At 39.3% G+C, this 16,287-nt stretch overlaps 1 protein-coding gene across 2 annotated transcripts in view; it reads right to left on the bottom strand.

Moving 5' to 3' along the window:
* Positions 1-5,816: 5,816 nt before the first annotated feature.
* XIRP2 (xin actin binding repeat containing 2) overlaps positions 5,817-16,287 on the bottom strand; it is a 266,144-nt gene continuing 255,673 nt past the window's right edge. Inside the window, exons 8-9 of one of the 2 annotated variants that reach the window (XM_054723424.1) lie at positions 14,673-14,806; positions 5,817-7,698 (exon numbers count right to left, since the gene is read on the bottom strand). In XM_054723424.1, the coding sequence (XP_054579399.1) occupies positions 6,207-7,698; positions 14,673-14,806 (1,626 nt within the window). In that variant the 3' untranslated portion in view covers positions 5,817-6,206. The remainder of the gene's footprint in view (positions 7,699-14,672; positions 14,807-16,287) is intronic. The other variant, XM_054723423.1, reaches the window with a different exon arrangement.

Below are 16,287 nucleotides of genomic sequence, written 5' to 3'. Positions count from 1 at the left end.
TCTATAAATATAACTGCCTTTTAATACTTGAAAGGAATAATTATTTACCCACTTATATGTTAAATATCTACAGTCTGCTCCATACACTCAGGCTCTGAAAGACCACTTTCTTATTCTCTTAACAAGAACAGGACATGAATCTTTTTTTTTGACATATATGAAGACCTAGATTGAAAATAAACATCATACTTGCCAAAGTCGTCCCAGAATTTTGCATCCAGAAGCTTAAGTAGGCACCCAATTTGAACAACTGGATATTAATAGATCTTTATTTTGTAAAACGTGAACATTGGCAAAATGTACACATTCCATAGACGCTCCTTCCCTTTCTTCCTTATCCCTGTACCCTCTATTCTTAGTATGTTTGGGGGACAAAGGACTGAATATACTTCTGCAAAGTGCTTCTGTTTGCTGTGCATAGGAACATATAACATTCATTCATTTATCAAATAGTCATTGGGTGCTCATCATAGCTAGTGTTAAGAGGGATAGAGGCAGATGCCATAACTAATGAAAAAAGCTGAAAAAGTTGGTTTGGGAGTAAGTGGCTGCATATCCCGAGGCTGGGAGAAAGATGAATAAGAGGACCACAGGGAAGGTCTTTAGCTGGGTCATATAGAATATTGCCATTGAAAGCAGAAGCAGCAGAAATCCAAGGTATGCCATTTATGTTCATAACTCCTTTCCTTCTGCCTTGGAATAAAAATATCATAGGAAATTATTCTGTAAATGTGACCATTATGTTTTACTTCTGCTGATATTGAAGTTCCTTCTTATTCCCCGAGGAAACAGGGGAAGGTGGAAGGGAGGCAGTGGTCTGGGTAGGTTGGAGACGCCCGCCTGGAATTTAACATTTTCTGTAGGCAGTCCCTTCAACTGTAATTGAAATGGGGCTCTTTGAAATGCTAGTGAGCTAATAATTTTCTTATGAATTAAAAATTGGCACATGCCTTTCCTTTCTTCTTTATAAAGTAGCCATTTAAACATCTTCCAGTGTTGGAAGTATTTCTAGCTTAAATATCTCAGAACTTTGAAAATTAAAAGGTTTAGTGTTTAGGGCAAAGAGCTCCTGTCCTGTTTCACATAACCAGGGCCAAACCTTTACCATCCTGACAGTTCCTGGCACAGGGACAGGTGCCATGTTTTACAGCCACACAGGAGTGAGGTCATCACTAGCATTAGAGGCATTGACGTCTTTCTCTAAGTTATTCACAACCTTCAGGCCCACATGTACTCATTCCTATCTGACAACTCTTTGCCACATTCAATTGCTCTTGTTAATTTCATTGATTTAAAAAGAGCAGTTCTGCTTTCTGCTTGCCTTTAAGGTAGGCACAAAGATTTATGTGTTTCCTTCCATTCCCTGAAGTTGATGACATTTTCAATAAGTAATCTTATTTTTTGATCCTCTATTTTCCATTATAAATGTGTTTGAATATACAGGCATAGGTATCTGGCTGTACTCATGGTATAATATACCTGTGTGTATAAAACACATATATGCATATAGATACACACACAAAATTCAATGTGCATATACCTTATACATATATGTCTTCAGTATTACATATATATATATATATATATATATATATATATATATATATATAGTCATAGGCACATTGCTGATGCATACTAAAATTTACATGTACATATGTGAATGTTTTATGTATATGTTTTTACACAAAAGCCATATTTGATGGATTTTTTTTTTTAATCAGGACTAATTTCAGTCCATGTCTCAGCACTTAAAACCTGGGTAACTTGGTCAAGTAACTTAACTTCCCTAATCTTCAGACTCTTCAGCAATAATAAAACCTTATCTTATATCATTCCCATGGAATATTTGTGAAAATTAAATGAGATCAAGACCACAGTGCTTGCCTTGCTGTGAGCTTGGAATACAGAGAAAGATAAATGCTATCTTCGACTGGTTGATATGATTTTGTATGGGTATGCATAGCCATTCTCTAAACAGCAATTGGTTCCCTTTTTATATATAATTTCTAGTTAAATAATGATTAATCCAGAGCTTATTTTTATATTTAGTTCTTGTTAAAAACCTTCCCAGAACAATGGACTCCACAGGTTATTTAACCCTAACCCTAAGCCTTAGTAGGAAAGAATGGTCCACTTCTATAGGCTCAGTGGGTTCAGAGAAATCTGGAGTTTCAATATTTTTTATTGTATCAGCCAATTTATCTCCATCCATGTTCTGGATCCCATTCTTTTCCAAACAAGTCCCCGACCTTGGCAAATACTTTAACCTTTCATGGGCCTCAGATATTCTTACAGATAAATTAATTTAATCTTTGATGGTTAATACTTTCAGATTTTTGTTAAATTTTCCCCCAGAGTGATAGTGTTTAGCAATGGTCCTTCAATTCCATTTTCATTGTAATTGCTATTTCTCCTACATGTTTCAGATATTTGGTACATGGTACCATCTATGCATTTGCTTCAACCAGTACAGCCATCCTAGTTCACTACTGCTGAGAATTTTAACAATTGCTTTGCCATCTTGTGTCTACTGTCAGCCAGGCTGCAAATAATTCAGCTCCAAAATATCATTCCAGTGTCTGCTTTCTTGGGCCCCTCCTAGCACGAGCTGGTCCAGGTTGGGTTCTCAAAGAAGTAGATTCTGAGACAGAGATTAAATGTAGGAGGTTTAGCCCTGACTGGTTTGGCTCAGTGGATAGAGCGTTGGCCTGCGTACTGAAAGGTCCCAGGTTCGATTCTGGTCAGGGGCATGTACCTTGGTTGCCGGGCACATCCCCAGTAGGAGGTGTGCAGGAGGCAGCTGATCGATGTTTCTCTCTCATGGATGTTTCTGACTCTCTATCCCTCTCCCTTCCTCTCTGTAAAAAAGTTAATGAAAAATATATAAAAAAAAAAATAAAATGTAGGAGGTTTATCAGAATGTGCTCTTGGTATCAAGGGAAGTGAAGGGGTAGGGAAGAAGCAGGACTGGATAGAAGAAGATGAGTTGTGATCCAGTGGAGGCCTAAGCCAACCCAAAAGGGAGACAGACACTATAGTGACTTTTCCAAGTTGTGCCAAGTTATCCTCTCATTGATCGCTCATTGAATACAGTCCAAGTTGGGAGAGGTGGCTCTCTTCAGGCTGGAAGTTCAGTACTTTCTGTGGCAGCACTTCCAGCACCTGGGAAAGTAAAGCCTTCATTCCTGAAGGGTGATCTTGGCTGTGCAATATAGAGCCCACAACCACATAATTACATCTGTAAATTATAACTGTGGCAAAATGAAGACAGCTTTCAAACCTGAACATTTTCCATCTTATTTACTGTTATTCTGACGTCTTCCAATTTAAGAGAACTCTTTGTGGTTATAAATTTTCCTGGGTTGGTTTCTTTCATATCCATAAGCATCAACTGTAATTTTTTTGGAATGGCTCTCTTTCCAGTATAAGAAGTTATAGGAAAGCATGATTTATCCTTTTTAAAAACAATCATTCTGCCAACACATACCAAGGGCTCCCTAATGTTTATGAAATGGCTGTTGTCTGGGTGACACCATAATGTTTATTTGTCAGGCTTGCTATAGATCAGTTTATTTCCTACAAAAATGTATTATACTAAATGATAAAGACAACATTGTAGATATCCTAATATTATTATTTTCTCTCTATCACTTCCTTTGCATACAAATACCTAAAGTTTTAAAATTCATCAAAACAATTCTGAGAAAACTCCACAGAAAATGGACCTTTTTAGGTAGCTTAAAGCAGTCTTTCTGAAGAACTCCACCAAAGGTGAGATTAATTTACTTTTAGATTATGCTTATCCAAAACTATTTTTTGTGTTCTATTCGAGTTACTTTCCAGGTGATCGAGACTCTTCACTCTTCAGCACCTCTCATAGGCTCTTATGGTTCTTACTTAGAATCTGAGTATCATGTTCCCGGCCCATTTGTGATCTCCACGTCAATTCAATTTTTCTAAAATAAGATTTCACATTACCCTTAATACCTGTATATTTCAAAACGTTTACATTAGATTTGGAAATTGCCCTTGGTTCTTAATAACATTTCTAGAGAGAGAGAGAAAAAAAATGTATTATACTTCTCTTTCATTTCAACATCTGTGATTGTCTTTCTATAAGCTCATTTTCTTAGCAATGGGAAAACTTTTCTACTCAATTGGATAGTGGCCAGTAGTTTAGGAATTATCAAAACACAGCAGCAAAAGTATTCTTTTTCTATCTTCCAGGTCTTTAAAAAATTAATGTGCCTTTAGAAATTACCCTAGAGATGTTTATAGAAAATTGTTAGTTTGGGTGGAAACATGCCAGGTGCACATTACCACTAGTAAACTGGTGGCAGGTTTGCATTCTGCAGCTTCATTGCACTATGGGAAAACCATTGTCTCCATCCAAAGAAGGTACTGCCCAAAGCCCCAAATCTGCAACAGGGATTGATTGTGTGAAGGCGGTAAAAGACAATTCAGCACTATTTTCTGGGGAATAGAACATTTTTGTAAGATTCATTGGAAGGCCTAGCCATGAATAAATAATGCAAAACTCCTTATGTGCCAAGCTCTGCCATTACACAGCCTCCTCTGGTAAAGCGTATGATCTACCATAGGCTTATCTTGATTCTTTTGAAACAGAATTTTGTTCCTGGAAATATTAGTGTTTATAGCATAATTCTATATATGACATAGTTCTGGGATATAAATCCAAAGTGAGAAATTATTGGAAAGTTGTTTGATAATATTAATAAACATGTATTTTAAACCACACCTAAAGGTGAAACGTGATTACTACCGTTAAGGGGCTGAATTGTGTCCACCTAAAATTGACATATTCAAGTCCTAACCCTTTAGTATCTCAGAACATGACTATATTTGGAGATAGTTAATAAAGACTTAAAGTAAAACGAGGTCTTTAAAGTGGGCCCTAATCTAATCTGACCGGAGTCATTATAAGAGGAAGAAACCTAGACACAGGCCATGTGAAAGGAAGACCATGTACAGAGAGAAGATGGCCATCTACCAGCCAAGTAGAAATGCCTCAGAAGAAGAAACTAACTTGTCAACTTGATCACAGAGTTCTAGGCTCCAGAATTGTGAAAAAATAAATTGATGTTTTTTTTTTTAAGCCCCTCAGTCTGTGGTACTTTGTTATGGCAGCCCTAGCAAACTGTCTGCAACAATAAGAAAATTTACTTAGTTTTTGATTTGTGTATTTAGCTATACTTTAGTTCCTAAAAATGTGATTTTGCTGGAAAATTTGTCATAATTAGGGTGAAGTAATACCCATTACTATATAAAATAGTATTGGGTTTCTTAAGTATATTTTAGTTTTCTTAAACTCCTATATATCATCCAAGGAAAGTGATGCATCCAGCCTGACAAAGTATATTGTATGGTTTGTATATTTGTCAATTGCAAATAGTAAGTAATAAAATGTGCAATGTGCATAATTTATTTGAACAAAGTCTAAAACCTTTTCAGTTCAGTTAATTTCTGAGTACCAACTCCACATTATTCTAGAGGAAAATTGATATTTTTCATTAAATGCTTATAGACATGTTTCAAGATAATTTAACATAGGCAATTATTTAAAGAACTATGATAATCCTTTTGTTTTTAAAATGAGAAATAAAATTTTAGGTTTTCTAATAATACTGTAGCTTTGGTTCAGTATTTTATTTTTTTCCAGGATTGTGTGTGTGTGTGTGTGTACACATGTGCATGTGTGTGTATTAAATACATGCCACAAGACAAATACTTCCTAAATCATGGAACATGTATATACTTAGAATGACAACATATGTGGAAAAAAGTAACAGAAGAGGTTCTGTTTGCAGCTCAGGTAATTAAATTTTATTTCAGCAGAAATTATAGAGACAGTATAAGTATTGTAATAAATATCAGCAGTATAGAATCACACCAATGATGTTATCTGGCATGTTCAAAAACAGAGCGATATGCTTAAGTGCCATATGACAGGAAAACATAGCCATAGTGTTTCACCTCTTCATTCTATTCAGAATAAAAGTAGATTCAAACCGATTCCGGAAAACAGTATATAATGTCATACAATGAATATCCCATTGTGGTAGGTATGAGATTTCTGAACATTACATTTACAAGTTCAACAAAAGGTTATCAAAACCCCAAGTCTTATTTCAGGACAAGGCTATGTCTCAGTGCCTGAGTATGGAGCAAAGGTGGCCAGAGTTGTTCTACTCAGGGTCACTGTAGCACCTATTCCTTTTAATTTGCTCTTCCACGGTGAGCTGTCCAGACTGGACCTTCGCTCTGGGAAACGTAGGCTGAGCTGCACATCCACTCCTCAGAGCATGGAAACCTGTGTTTCCACTGACGTGTCCTGCGCCTATTGTTTCGTCATGCTGCCAACGTTTGATGTCCTTCTCAAGTTCTCTTAGGTACAAACAAGGCATATTTTTTATTTGACCTACAGAATCTATTAAATCAGGCTCAAAAATGTTCTCATTCTTCTTGGAAAAAGCAGCAATTTTCACAGTGTTAGAAAAGAAGAAGTGCAGGCTTTTGTTATTTGAACGGTTTCCTTTGATGTTTACAATGTTTGTGTCAGAAGAGGCTATCGAACTTTCTGCCTCTACTATTAACCCACCACGGAGGCCTGATTTGGGGCCAGACTGCACGGTGGCTCTGGCTGCCTGTTTATTGAGAGCCAGAGCCAGCACATTCCTCGAGTAAGTCTTTTCGGATTCAAATATACCAAGTAACTCTGAGACTCTAGATGCATTTTCTAAATTTTCAATTTGATCTTTACTTGCAGTGTAGTTTGCTTCACCTGACCGTGGTAACAGGTTAGGAAATCCTAAAGTAGCTGTCTTCTGCCTGCAATTATTCAGAGACGAGGCTGCGACATAATTGTTATTGTTATTCCTATTCAAATTCTCTTGGTGATTTTGTGGCACCACCTCACCACCAGTGTTGGTAACCTGGAAAAATTTTGCACCATCAGGTTCATTAGTTTTTTCACTTTTCTCCCTCTCAGCACTCTGCACAACCACATTACTGTTGGCGTTAAGATCCATTTCACTTTTCCTCTGGTTCTTTGTCTCTTCAGCCTCATTCAGCTTATCTTGCACATTCTTATTTCCTTCCTTCTCATCTTTTCTTGCTTCGTACATTTCCTTTTCTTTGATTCCGACAACAGCCTCTTTCTGACACATATGGATGGACTGCAGATAGGACTGCAGGAAAGAAATGTTATCTTGCTCTTGTTCTTTATTTCCCAGAGTTTTAACGTGCTCCATCAGGGATTCACTTTTCCATTCAGTGGGTGTAGGGGTTGTCATTTCAGGAGGCCATTTAGCTTTACTCATTTTGAGTTCCTCCTCAAGGGGGAAGGTTTTCTTAGGCATCTCACTAGAAGGGGGCCAAATGATTTTTAATTTTCCCCTTTCCCTGAATTTTCTCAAATCATCCCTTTGCCTTTCATTGTCATCCGCAGCTAAATGTTTAAGCTCTCCAAGTATGGGGGTGTGTTCTTCACTGTTTTTACAAATATTTGATTCTTCTTTAGGAATAAAGTCCATTGAGCTGCTTTGATTTTTGCAATTCCATCGATCTTTATGCTGTTTGTGTCCAAAACCTTCATCATAATTTCCCTTAGATTTGAAAAGTTGTTTAAAGTGAGGTTTACAATATATTTGTCCATGAAGTGATGCATAATTTCCCAAACTGCCAAAAAGAACAAAAGAAAAAATTTAGTATTCCATATATACCCAGCAAATTCATAGGGAATTTGGAAATTATTTATTTCAAGAATGAGTCAGAGATTCAGTCCAATTACCTTACTGGTAATAGAAATGTGCTTATTAATTGAGCATTCCTGTTAGATAATAGTTACCACTAATACTCTACATGATGCATGTCTAGTAGTATTTAGAATGTCATGCTGTATGTTAGGTATTGGCATAATAGGTATTATAGTCCAATGCATATGTAGCTATAGCTGGTGTAAAACGATAGGACTAATATTTGCTAACTCGGTGATTTATGTGAGGAGTTGCAATTTTCAATAAATCCTAAATAGCACACACAAACTTCAACTATTTGAATTTCCTTGGTAATTGGATTTTGAATGAATTGGAAAGCTTGCTTATGCACTCATTTATCTGGCCTTTTGGGGGAGATCAACAGAGTACCTATTAAAATTAAAATCAAATTTAATCCAAAGCAGCAGCATAATTTTTTAATATTTCTGAATCTCCATATAAAAACAGGTAAATCAACTAGATAGTAAAACTCAAAACCCCTGGATAAAATTTGTAACAAAACTAAGTGACAAGATATCCTCACCAGCCCCCAAATGCAAGGAATCAAGGACAAACCAACAGCAACTATGAGACTAGCATGATAATTGCATCTGTATGGGTAATAGCAGAGGGAACCAGAAATATATTGGATGGACCTGAAAATATGAGACCACTAAATAGCCAGGCAGTATTTCTGGGTAAGTATCACATGCCAATCAGAGCACAGCGGCTGAAACTAGGAGGGGTTTTGCCAGTGAGTATAGGGTCTATGCTAGAAAAGTCTGAAGAGGCAGCAGAAGTCAAACATTAAGAAATAACACATCGGATATCCTTTTAAAACAAGACTCCACAATGAAAAAAAAAAGATATGGAATCAAAATTGAGTTGGACAATGATGACAGAATTTAAACAGAAGTTCCTGACTAACATGGAGGAGAGGAACCAAGGCAGGAAATCCCAGAAGTCAAGCCATCACAGAATATGAATTCCAGAAGAGGCAGCTTTGTGAAGTTGGGAAAACCATCCAGGATTTGCCTCCTTATAAGATTTAGGAAAACGAATTCTACATAAAAATGAGCAACAGAAAAGCATCAAAGCAAAGATTACAGAAAGTTGTTATCTATGCTAATAAAAGGGTAATATGCAAACTGGTCACGACGCCCTCACAGTAACAACCGAACAGCAGGCTGCGTGGGGCGACAAGGCTGACAGGGGGGTTAGTGACGGACAACCAAACGACTGACCAGCAGGCTGCATGGGGCAACCAGGCCGGCAGGGGTGGGGAGAAGTTAGGGGTGACCAGACTGGCAGGGGGGGCAGTTGGGGGCAACCAGGCTGGTGCGGGGGGGCAGTTAGGGGTGATCAGGCAGGCAGGCAGGTGAGCAGTTAGGAGCGTGTGGTCCCGGATTGTGAGAGTGATGTCCCAGGGATCGGGCCGAAACCGGAAGTCGGACATCCCCTGAGGAGTCCCGGATTGGAGAGGGTCCAGGCTGGGCTGAGGGGACCCCCTTCCTCCCATGAACCAATTTTGTGCACCGGGCCTCTAGTCCTATATAATAAAAGCCCAGCGGCCAAATGGCGGAATGACCAGAACAACTGGTCAACCAGTTGCTATGACAAGCACTGACCACCAGGGGGCAGATACTCAATGCAGGATCTGCCCCCTGGTGGTCAGTGTGCTCCCACAGTGGGAGTACCACTTGGCTGACCAGGATGAGTAGCACTTCCACAGCAGGCTGATCCCTGCCAGTGCACGAAACCGTGCACCGGGCCTCTAGTCTATAATAATAAAAATGTAATATACTAATTAGACTGGACTAAGCCAGGGCTGCAGCTTCCATGGCTGTGAGGGAGGGATCCAGGCAGACACCCATGGCTGCAAAGGCCTACTCTTTCACAAATTTTGTGCATCAGGCCTCTAGTATTTGTATATAAGGATTTCTGTCAAATGCAACCTTATTATGTGATGTGACCAAAAAGATGAAACTCTATTATATGACCTATATATTAATGGTTTAACACAGGGCATTCACACCAGACAGTTATTGTTGTGTTGGCTAATGTCATTTTTCATTTGACAATTGAAGGGAAAAGAGATCAGGGTCCCTGACTAGTCAGGAATTATATGTTTTAATATTTTTTGCAGCACACTGGTTGAAAATCATTGTATCAGCTCTAAACACTAAAAAAGTTTAGAAATAGTAACCAACCCAGTAGAAAGAGCATTGAAATTATTGTCTTAATATGCCATTTCTCACTAAAAGAAACCAAGGCTTGGAGAAATGACTGATTCCAGGCCTGGGGCAGTAGATGAGCATGGAACTAGTCCTATCAGATAACAGGGTAACTATCAAAGACTACTAAGGTTTTGTCAAAAAGACTGAGAATAGAACTTGAAGGCACATCCACTCTCCAGGGATAGAATAATTTTAGCATCATCATCATAATAATTGCATCTGATTGAACCTGATCAAATATACGTAAATGTGAGTTTATAAAGATACTACAAACATTTTAAAATTGGTAATTTCTAGTGGAAGATAAGGGACCATTTCATGATATTGTTGACTAAATTATTGATACATTGGCAAAACTAGTAAATAAAAGAAAAAATTGTACATGTTTTCTGCCTTTCCTCCACCAACTCTACCACCATGAAACCAAATAATAGACGAGGGGAAGCATCTCCTATACAAATATTCGAATTAGTAATGAAAAAGAAGGAACAAAAATAGAATATCAACATTTTGCAAACATCAATTAATGAATATAAGTATTAAGCTTCAACATCTGCTATGATCACAAGAGACAAACAGACATATGTGATTACTGTATTCTTGCCAACACTCCCTATATTCTTGTGAAAGGCATCAAACCTTCCTTTACAAAAACCAAAATCTAGATTCAGGTGACAATGTATCAGAAATACAGAGGAGAAAGGAGCGTGTGGAAAACTACAGGTCAAATGTCCTGGATTCTTCACAGATTAATTGCAAGGCATGAAGGGAATGGTTGGAAAACCTATAGCTTAAAAAAAAAAAAATTAAAAGCCATATAATCAAAGTTTTAAAACATGGAATAAACTACAGTATAGTATCTAGGAAAGCACATCTGGCTAAAAAACTATAAAAATACAAGGAAGTAATTATTGAAAAGGACACCATTTACTCACAGGAGAGAAGAGTGGATTATGTTTGGGTGGGAACATGGAAGGACCTTTTGCAATGTCTGGTAATGTTGTATTTCTTGACCTTAGTAGTGGCTACAAATGTTCATTTTAGAGTAATTTTTTGAAGATTTTATCTTTATTTTTTAGGGAGAGGGAGAAAGGGAGAGGTAGAGACATCGTGTTCCACTTATTTATGCATTCATTGGTTGATTTTTGTATGTGCCCTGATTGGGGATCAAACCCACAACCTTGGCATATTAGGACAACACTCTAACTGACTGAGCACCTGGCCAGGGCCACTTTATAATAATTATTGAGCCATATACTTGATTTGATTGGTTTTCTGTATCTGTGGTTCTTTGTACAATGATTTTTATAAATATCAGTTATTGAATACATTTTTAAACTCTTATTATATGCCAGCCTTTATTAGATGTTCGAAAGACAAACATGAACACATTTCCTAAATTGGGGAATTATATTAGATTGTGTTAAGGATGGAGCAAGCAACAGGGGATATTTTGGGAGCACAGAGGAAGGACACCTGCTTCATATATGGGGGTCAAAGCAGGCTTTTTTGAAGACATGCAGTCTCAGTTGAAATATAAAGAATGGCTGGGTATTAGCCTGGTGGAGAGCTGGAGGGGAGGCATTTGAAAACCCCTACAAGGAATGGAAATAATATTTGGAACCAGATAGATATGAGAGAGAAAAGTAATGACTTTGTGGAACTGAAAGAAATCCAGTCTCATGAAAAGTAACATTCAATGGTAGGAAGGGGTGCTGAGAGATCAGAAGGGGCATGATCCTTAAGTATCTTTTAATTCACATTAAGATGTTAATTTTTGATAGAGGAAGCCATTATATGTTTTAAATAAGGAACTTCATAAAAATGACCTCAGATTTACATTTTAGAATGATCATTTGCATTATGCCATGGAGTATGGTATTGTGTAGGTTGTTGTTGGTGGTGATGGTAGTGAGATATTCTGGAGGCAGGGTGACAAACTTGCTAGAAAGGCTGTTACATTAGTACAGGTGAGAAATGATACTTGCTTGAAAGATGCCTGGTCCATGGAGATGGAGCAAAGTGTATATAGCTCAAGAGGGACAGAAATTATAGGACTTGGTCATTGCTTGGGTGTAGGGAATGAAGGAGAGAAAGGAGTCAAATGTAACTTAATTTTTCAGCCATTGAGTTAATATTAATGCTATTTATTGAGAGAGTAGCATACAGACCATGAAGTCAAGGAAGCAATTTTGGTAGAGAGAAGATAATGGGGCATATTGAATTTGCTATTCTTATGAGGAATCTAATTGGAGCGATGTACTAGTTATCCTATATAATAAAGAGGTAATATGCAAATTGACCATCACTCCAACACACAAGATGGCCACCCCCATGTGGTCAAAGATGGCTGGCCCCATGTGGACACAAGCTGGCTGCCACAAGATGGCCAGCAGTGGGGGGGGGGCAGTTGGGAGGGACCAGGCCTGCATGGGAGGGCAGTTAGGGGGGACCGGGCCAGCAGGGGAGGAGAGGTGGGGGCAACCAGGCTGGCAGGGGAGGGCAGTTAGGGGAAACCAGGCCTGCAGGGGAGGGCAGTTGGGAGCAACCAGACCTGCTGGGGAGGGCGTTAGGGGTGACTAGGCTGGCAAGGGAAGGCAGTTAGGAGCAATTGGGCCAGCAGGGGAGCAGTTAGGCATCAATTAGGCTGGCAGGGGAGTGGGTGGGGGGTGATCAGGCTGGCAAGAAGAAGCGGTTAGGGGCAATCAGGTAGGCTGGCAGGCGAGTGGTTGGGAGCCAGCAGTCCTGGATTGTGAGAGAGATGTCTAACTGCTTGTTTAGGCCTAATCTCACCAGGATCGGGCCTAAACAGGCAGTCAGACATCCCTCAAGGGGTCCCAGATTGGAGAGGGTGCAGGCTGGGCTGAGGGACACACACACACACACCCCCCCCCCCCCCGCCCCATGCATGTATTTTGTGCACTGGTCCTCTAGTCCTATCTAATAAAAGAGTAATATGCAAATCGATCATCACTCCAACACACAAGATGGCTGCCCCCATGTGGTAAAAGATGGTTGCACCCATGTGGACACAAGATGGCCGCCACAAGATGGCCAGCAGCGGAGGGCAGTTGGGAGGGACCAGGCATGCAAGGGAGGGCAGTTAGGGGTGACCAGGCTGGCAGAGGAGGGAAGTTGTGGGGGACCCAGGCCTGCAGGGGAGAGCAGTTGGGGGGACCAGGCCTGCAGGGGAGGGCAGTTAGGGGGGACCAGGCCTTCAGGGGAGGGCAGTTAGGGGCAATCAGGCTGGCAGGGGAGCAGTTAGGCACCAATCAGGCTGGCAGGGGAGTGGTTAGGGGGTGATCAGGCTGGCAGGCAGAAGCGGTTAGGGGCAATCAGGAAGGCAGGCAGGCGAGTAGTTGGGAGCCAGCAGTCCTGGATTGTGAGAGGGATGTCCGACTGCCCGTTTAGTCCTGATCCTATTGAGATCCTACTGAGATCGGGCCTAAACAGGCAGTCAGACATCCCTCGAGGGGTCCCAGATTGGAGAGGGTGCAGGCTGGGCTGAGGGACACACCCCTCCCCTTTGCACGAATTTCGTGCACTGGGCCTCTAGTTTAGATATAAATGTCTGATACACAGAAGAAAGTGCTGGGCTAGTGGCACAGATTTCAGAGTTATTGACACATGGATGATGATTTAAGTTATGAATGTGGATGTGATAAATAAGAAAGAATATAAATAGTGAGAAAGAATAAATGCCTATAACAGAATTCTAAGAAACTCTAACATCTGGAGAATAGACAGAGAAAGAATCACCCACGTAGGATTCTGAGAAGGAACACTCACAGGTAAGAGGAAAACCATTATACTCTGGTGTCATGGAAACAAAGGGGGAAAATGTTGCAAAGAGGAGTGTTTGACATTGTTGAGTAAAGTCAGTAAAGATATAGTCTGAAAGATGCACATTGTATTGAGCAAATAATTACATCTCAGTATTTCAGACTATAGCCACACCAAATGCCACATTCATTTCAATGCACTTATTACAAGAGTTTTGGAAAACGAGTGCACTTATAACTGTGTTGGTAAGGTCTTCTGTTTCACCAGAGAATATACAGAGTATCTATCTGACTTTACATTGATATTATTCTAAATTATTTTCTTTCCCCTTACATGGAATAGCCTAGGCATAGGTAAACTCCAGCTCCCACCACCTGTTTCTGCATATGAAGTTCTATTGGAATACAGCTAGATTACAGACACACCTGCTTGTTTAGTTATCTATGGCTGCGTTCCCACTCCATTGGAAGTTGAGTGACAACATAAATAGCATGACCTGCACGGTTGAAAATATCTGCTATCTGGCCCTTTACAGGACAAGTTTGCTGATTCCCGATGTAGCGTCTAGACTTTAGACTAAAGTAGTAACTTAAAAGTCCCGATTTGCATGGTAACTCTTAATTTTCCGTATCTATATGATCTCCATGTCCACACAAAAGGAAGCCTTCTTTGTTTGACTGGGAAAGGAAAATTTCAAAAGGAAGATGGTCACAGCCAACCTGAGCAAAGCATAAAGGAACATGACACATCCCTTTTGTGGCTGTGTGATAATTAATGGCAGCAAGATCTGGAAAAATCTACATTTTCCTAGGGACGTGATGCTATAAGTACACTGCAGGCTGCTGGATATTTGTACCACAGACCACACAGCCTTTACCTCAGTTTGCTGTTGCAGTGGTGGCATCGGAAGCAGGACTTATGAAAACTCTGCTTGTCTGCTGTGAGGCACTCCATTGGATAAACTGTCTTTTGACAAAGTATACATGTTTCCTTGTCTTGGAGTAGCAGTTTCTGAAAATAAAAATTTACAAAAGCTTATTTAGTGTTATTGTCAACCACATTGTAAAAACAAAACAAACAGTAGCAGCATACTAACTGGCCATGCCGTTAAAGTAGAAAGCTCTAAGACTATTGTCCTGATATTGCCTCTCTGGACATAAGCCAATCTAACATTGGGTCTGAGATTCTGTGACCATCAACCTTACTCTAGCGTCTCTACTATTTTATACATTGTACAAGTTGACTTTTATTATTTAAGTATGCATACAGGAGCAAAACAAGTTCACCAACTGTAATATATTAAAAAGAATATATAGTCAACTCAGCCATGGGAAGTCCCAAGAGCACTTATCATTCTAGATAACTAAACTTTCCATGTATATAAAGGTTTACCTGTCACTTGGTTCAAAGCTTTTATGTTTCAAAGCATTCTGCAGATATTTTTCAAAAATATGTACATATCGTTGTTGTTTTTTGTTTGTTTTTTTAGATGAGGGCATTGTATTTGTTTAAATATTTTCTTTTCTTTTTTTAAATATAATTTTATTGATTTCAGAGAGGAAGGGAGAGAGAGAGGGGGGAAAAAAAAATCAATGATGAGAGAGAATCACTGATTGGCTGCCCCCTGCACGCCCCCTCCTGGGGATGGAGCCCACTACCCGGGCATGTGCCCCTGACTAGAATTGAACCTGGGACCTTTCAGTCTGAAGGCCAACGCTCTATCCACTGAGCCAAACCAATGAAGGCTGTTTAAATATTTTCTTGATGGCTTAGTGTTGACTCTATCACAGCAATTCTTAACTTTAATCCAATGAGATTCCTGATTACATTGAAATGTTCAAGGCCATTTGCACTCAAGCTAAATGGCTTTATATTTTAGGGCTTTTTGGATTTGCATGGCTGCCTTTTATAATCTCCCTACCTCTTCCCTTGCTTGGAAGTATCTATAGTCACATGCTGCTGCTCTCGTAGGAATGCTAGCTCCGATGAATAATAGTAGCTATATTACTAACCAGTGTTTTCCTAGTGGTTCAAAACTGACACAGAACTTTCACCTCGGCATTGCTTTGATCCTCACAATGATCCAGTGAGAATAACTAAGCTTTCATATTAGTTATATGTAAAAGCACATATGCTCAAGTTTTTTTAAAATACAAATAAATATACAGGGTGTCCCAAAAAATGCATGCACACCCTTTGGATAATTATAAAGGCAGTGCTTATTAAAATACATTTCATTTTCATTTAACAGTTATCAGCTGTTAACCTGTGTGTACATTTTTGTGGGACACCCTATATACTTTGAGGCTTTGAGGCTTTGAGGCTCAATTTAAGCTACTGAAAGTTCTCATTTGTTTATTCGGTTGTAGTAGGGGACACAATTCTATATTTAATAACAGGTGTTTTTTTTGTGTGTGTGTGTGCATTTTCTATGTTTTTACCTTCCTAATAAACTGAGAATTTGAAATTAATTGCTTAATTATGCCAGAAGC

Source organism: Eptesicus fuscus, chromosome 11, assembly GCF_027574615.1.
Source record: "Eptesicus fuscus isolate TK198812 chromosome 11, DD_ASM_mEF_20220401, whole genome shotgun sequence".
Classification (NCBI taxonomy): domain Eukaryota; kingdom Metazoa; phylum Chordata; class Mammalia; order Chiroptera; family Vespertilionidae; genus Eptesicus; species Eptesicus fuscus.
The sequence above is the reverse complement of the archived record's forward strand: the minus strand, read 5'-3'. Positions and strand labels throughout refer to the sequence as shown.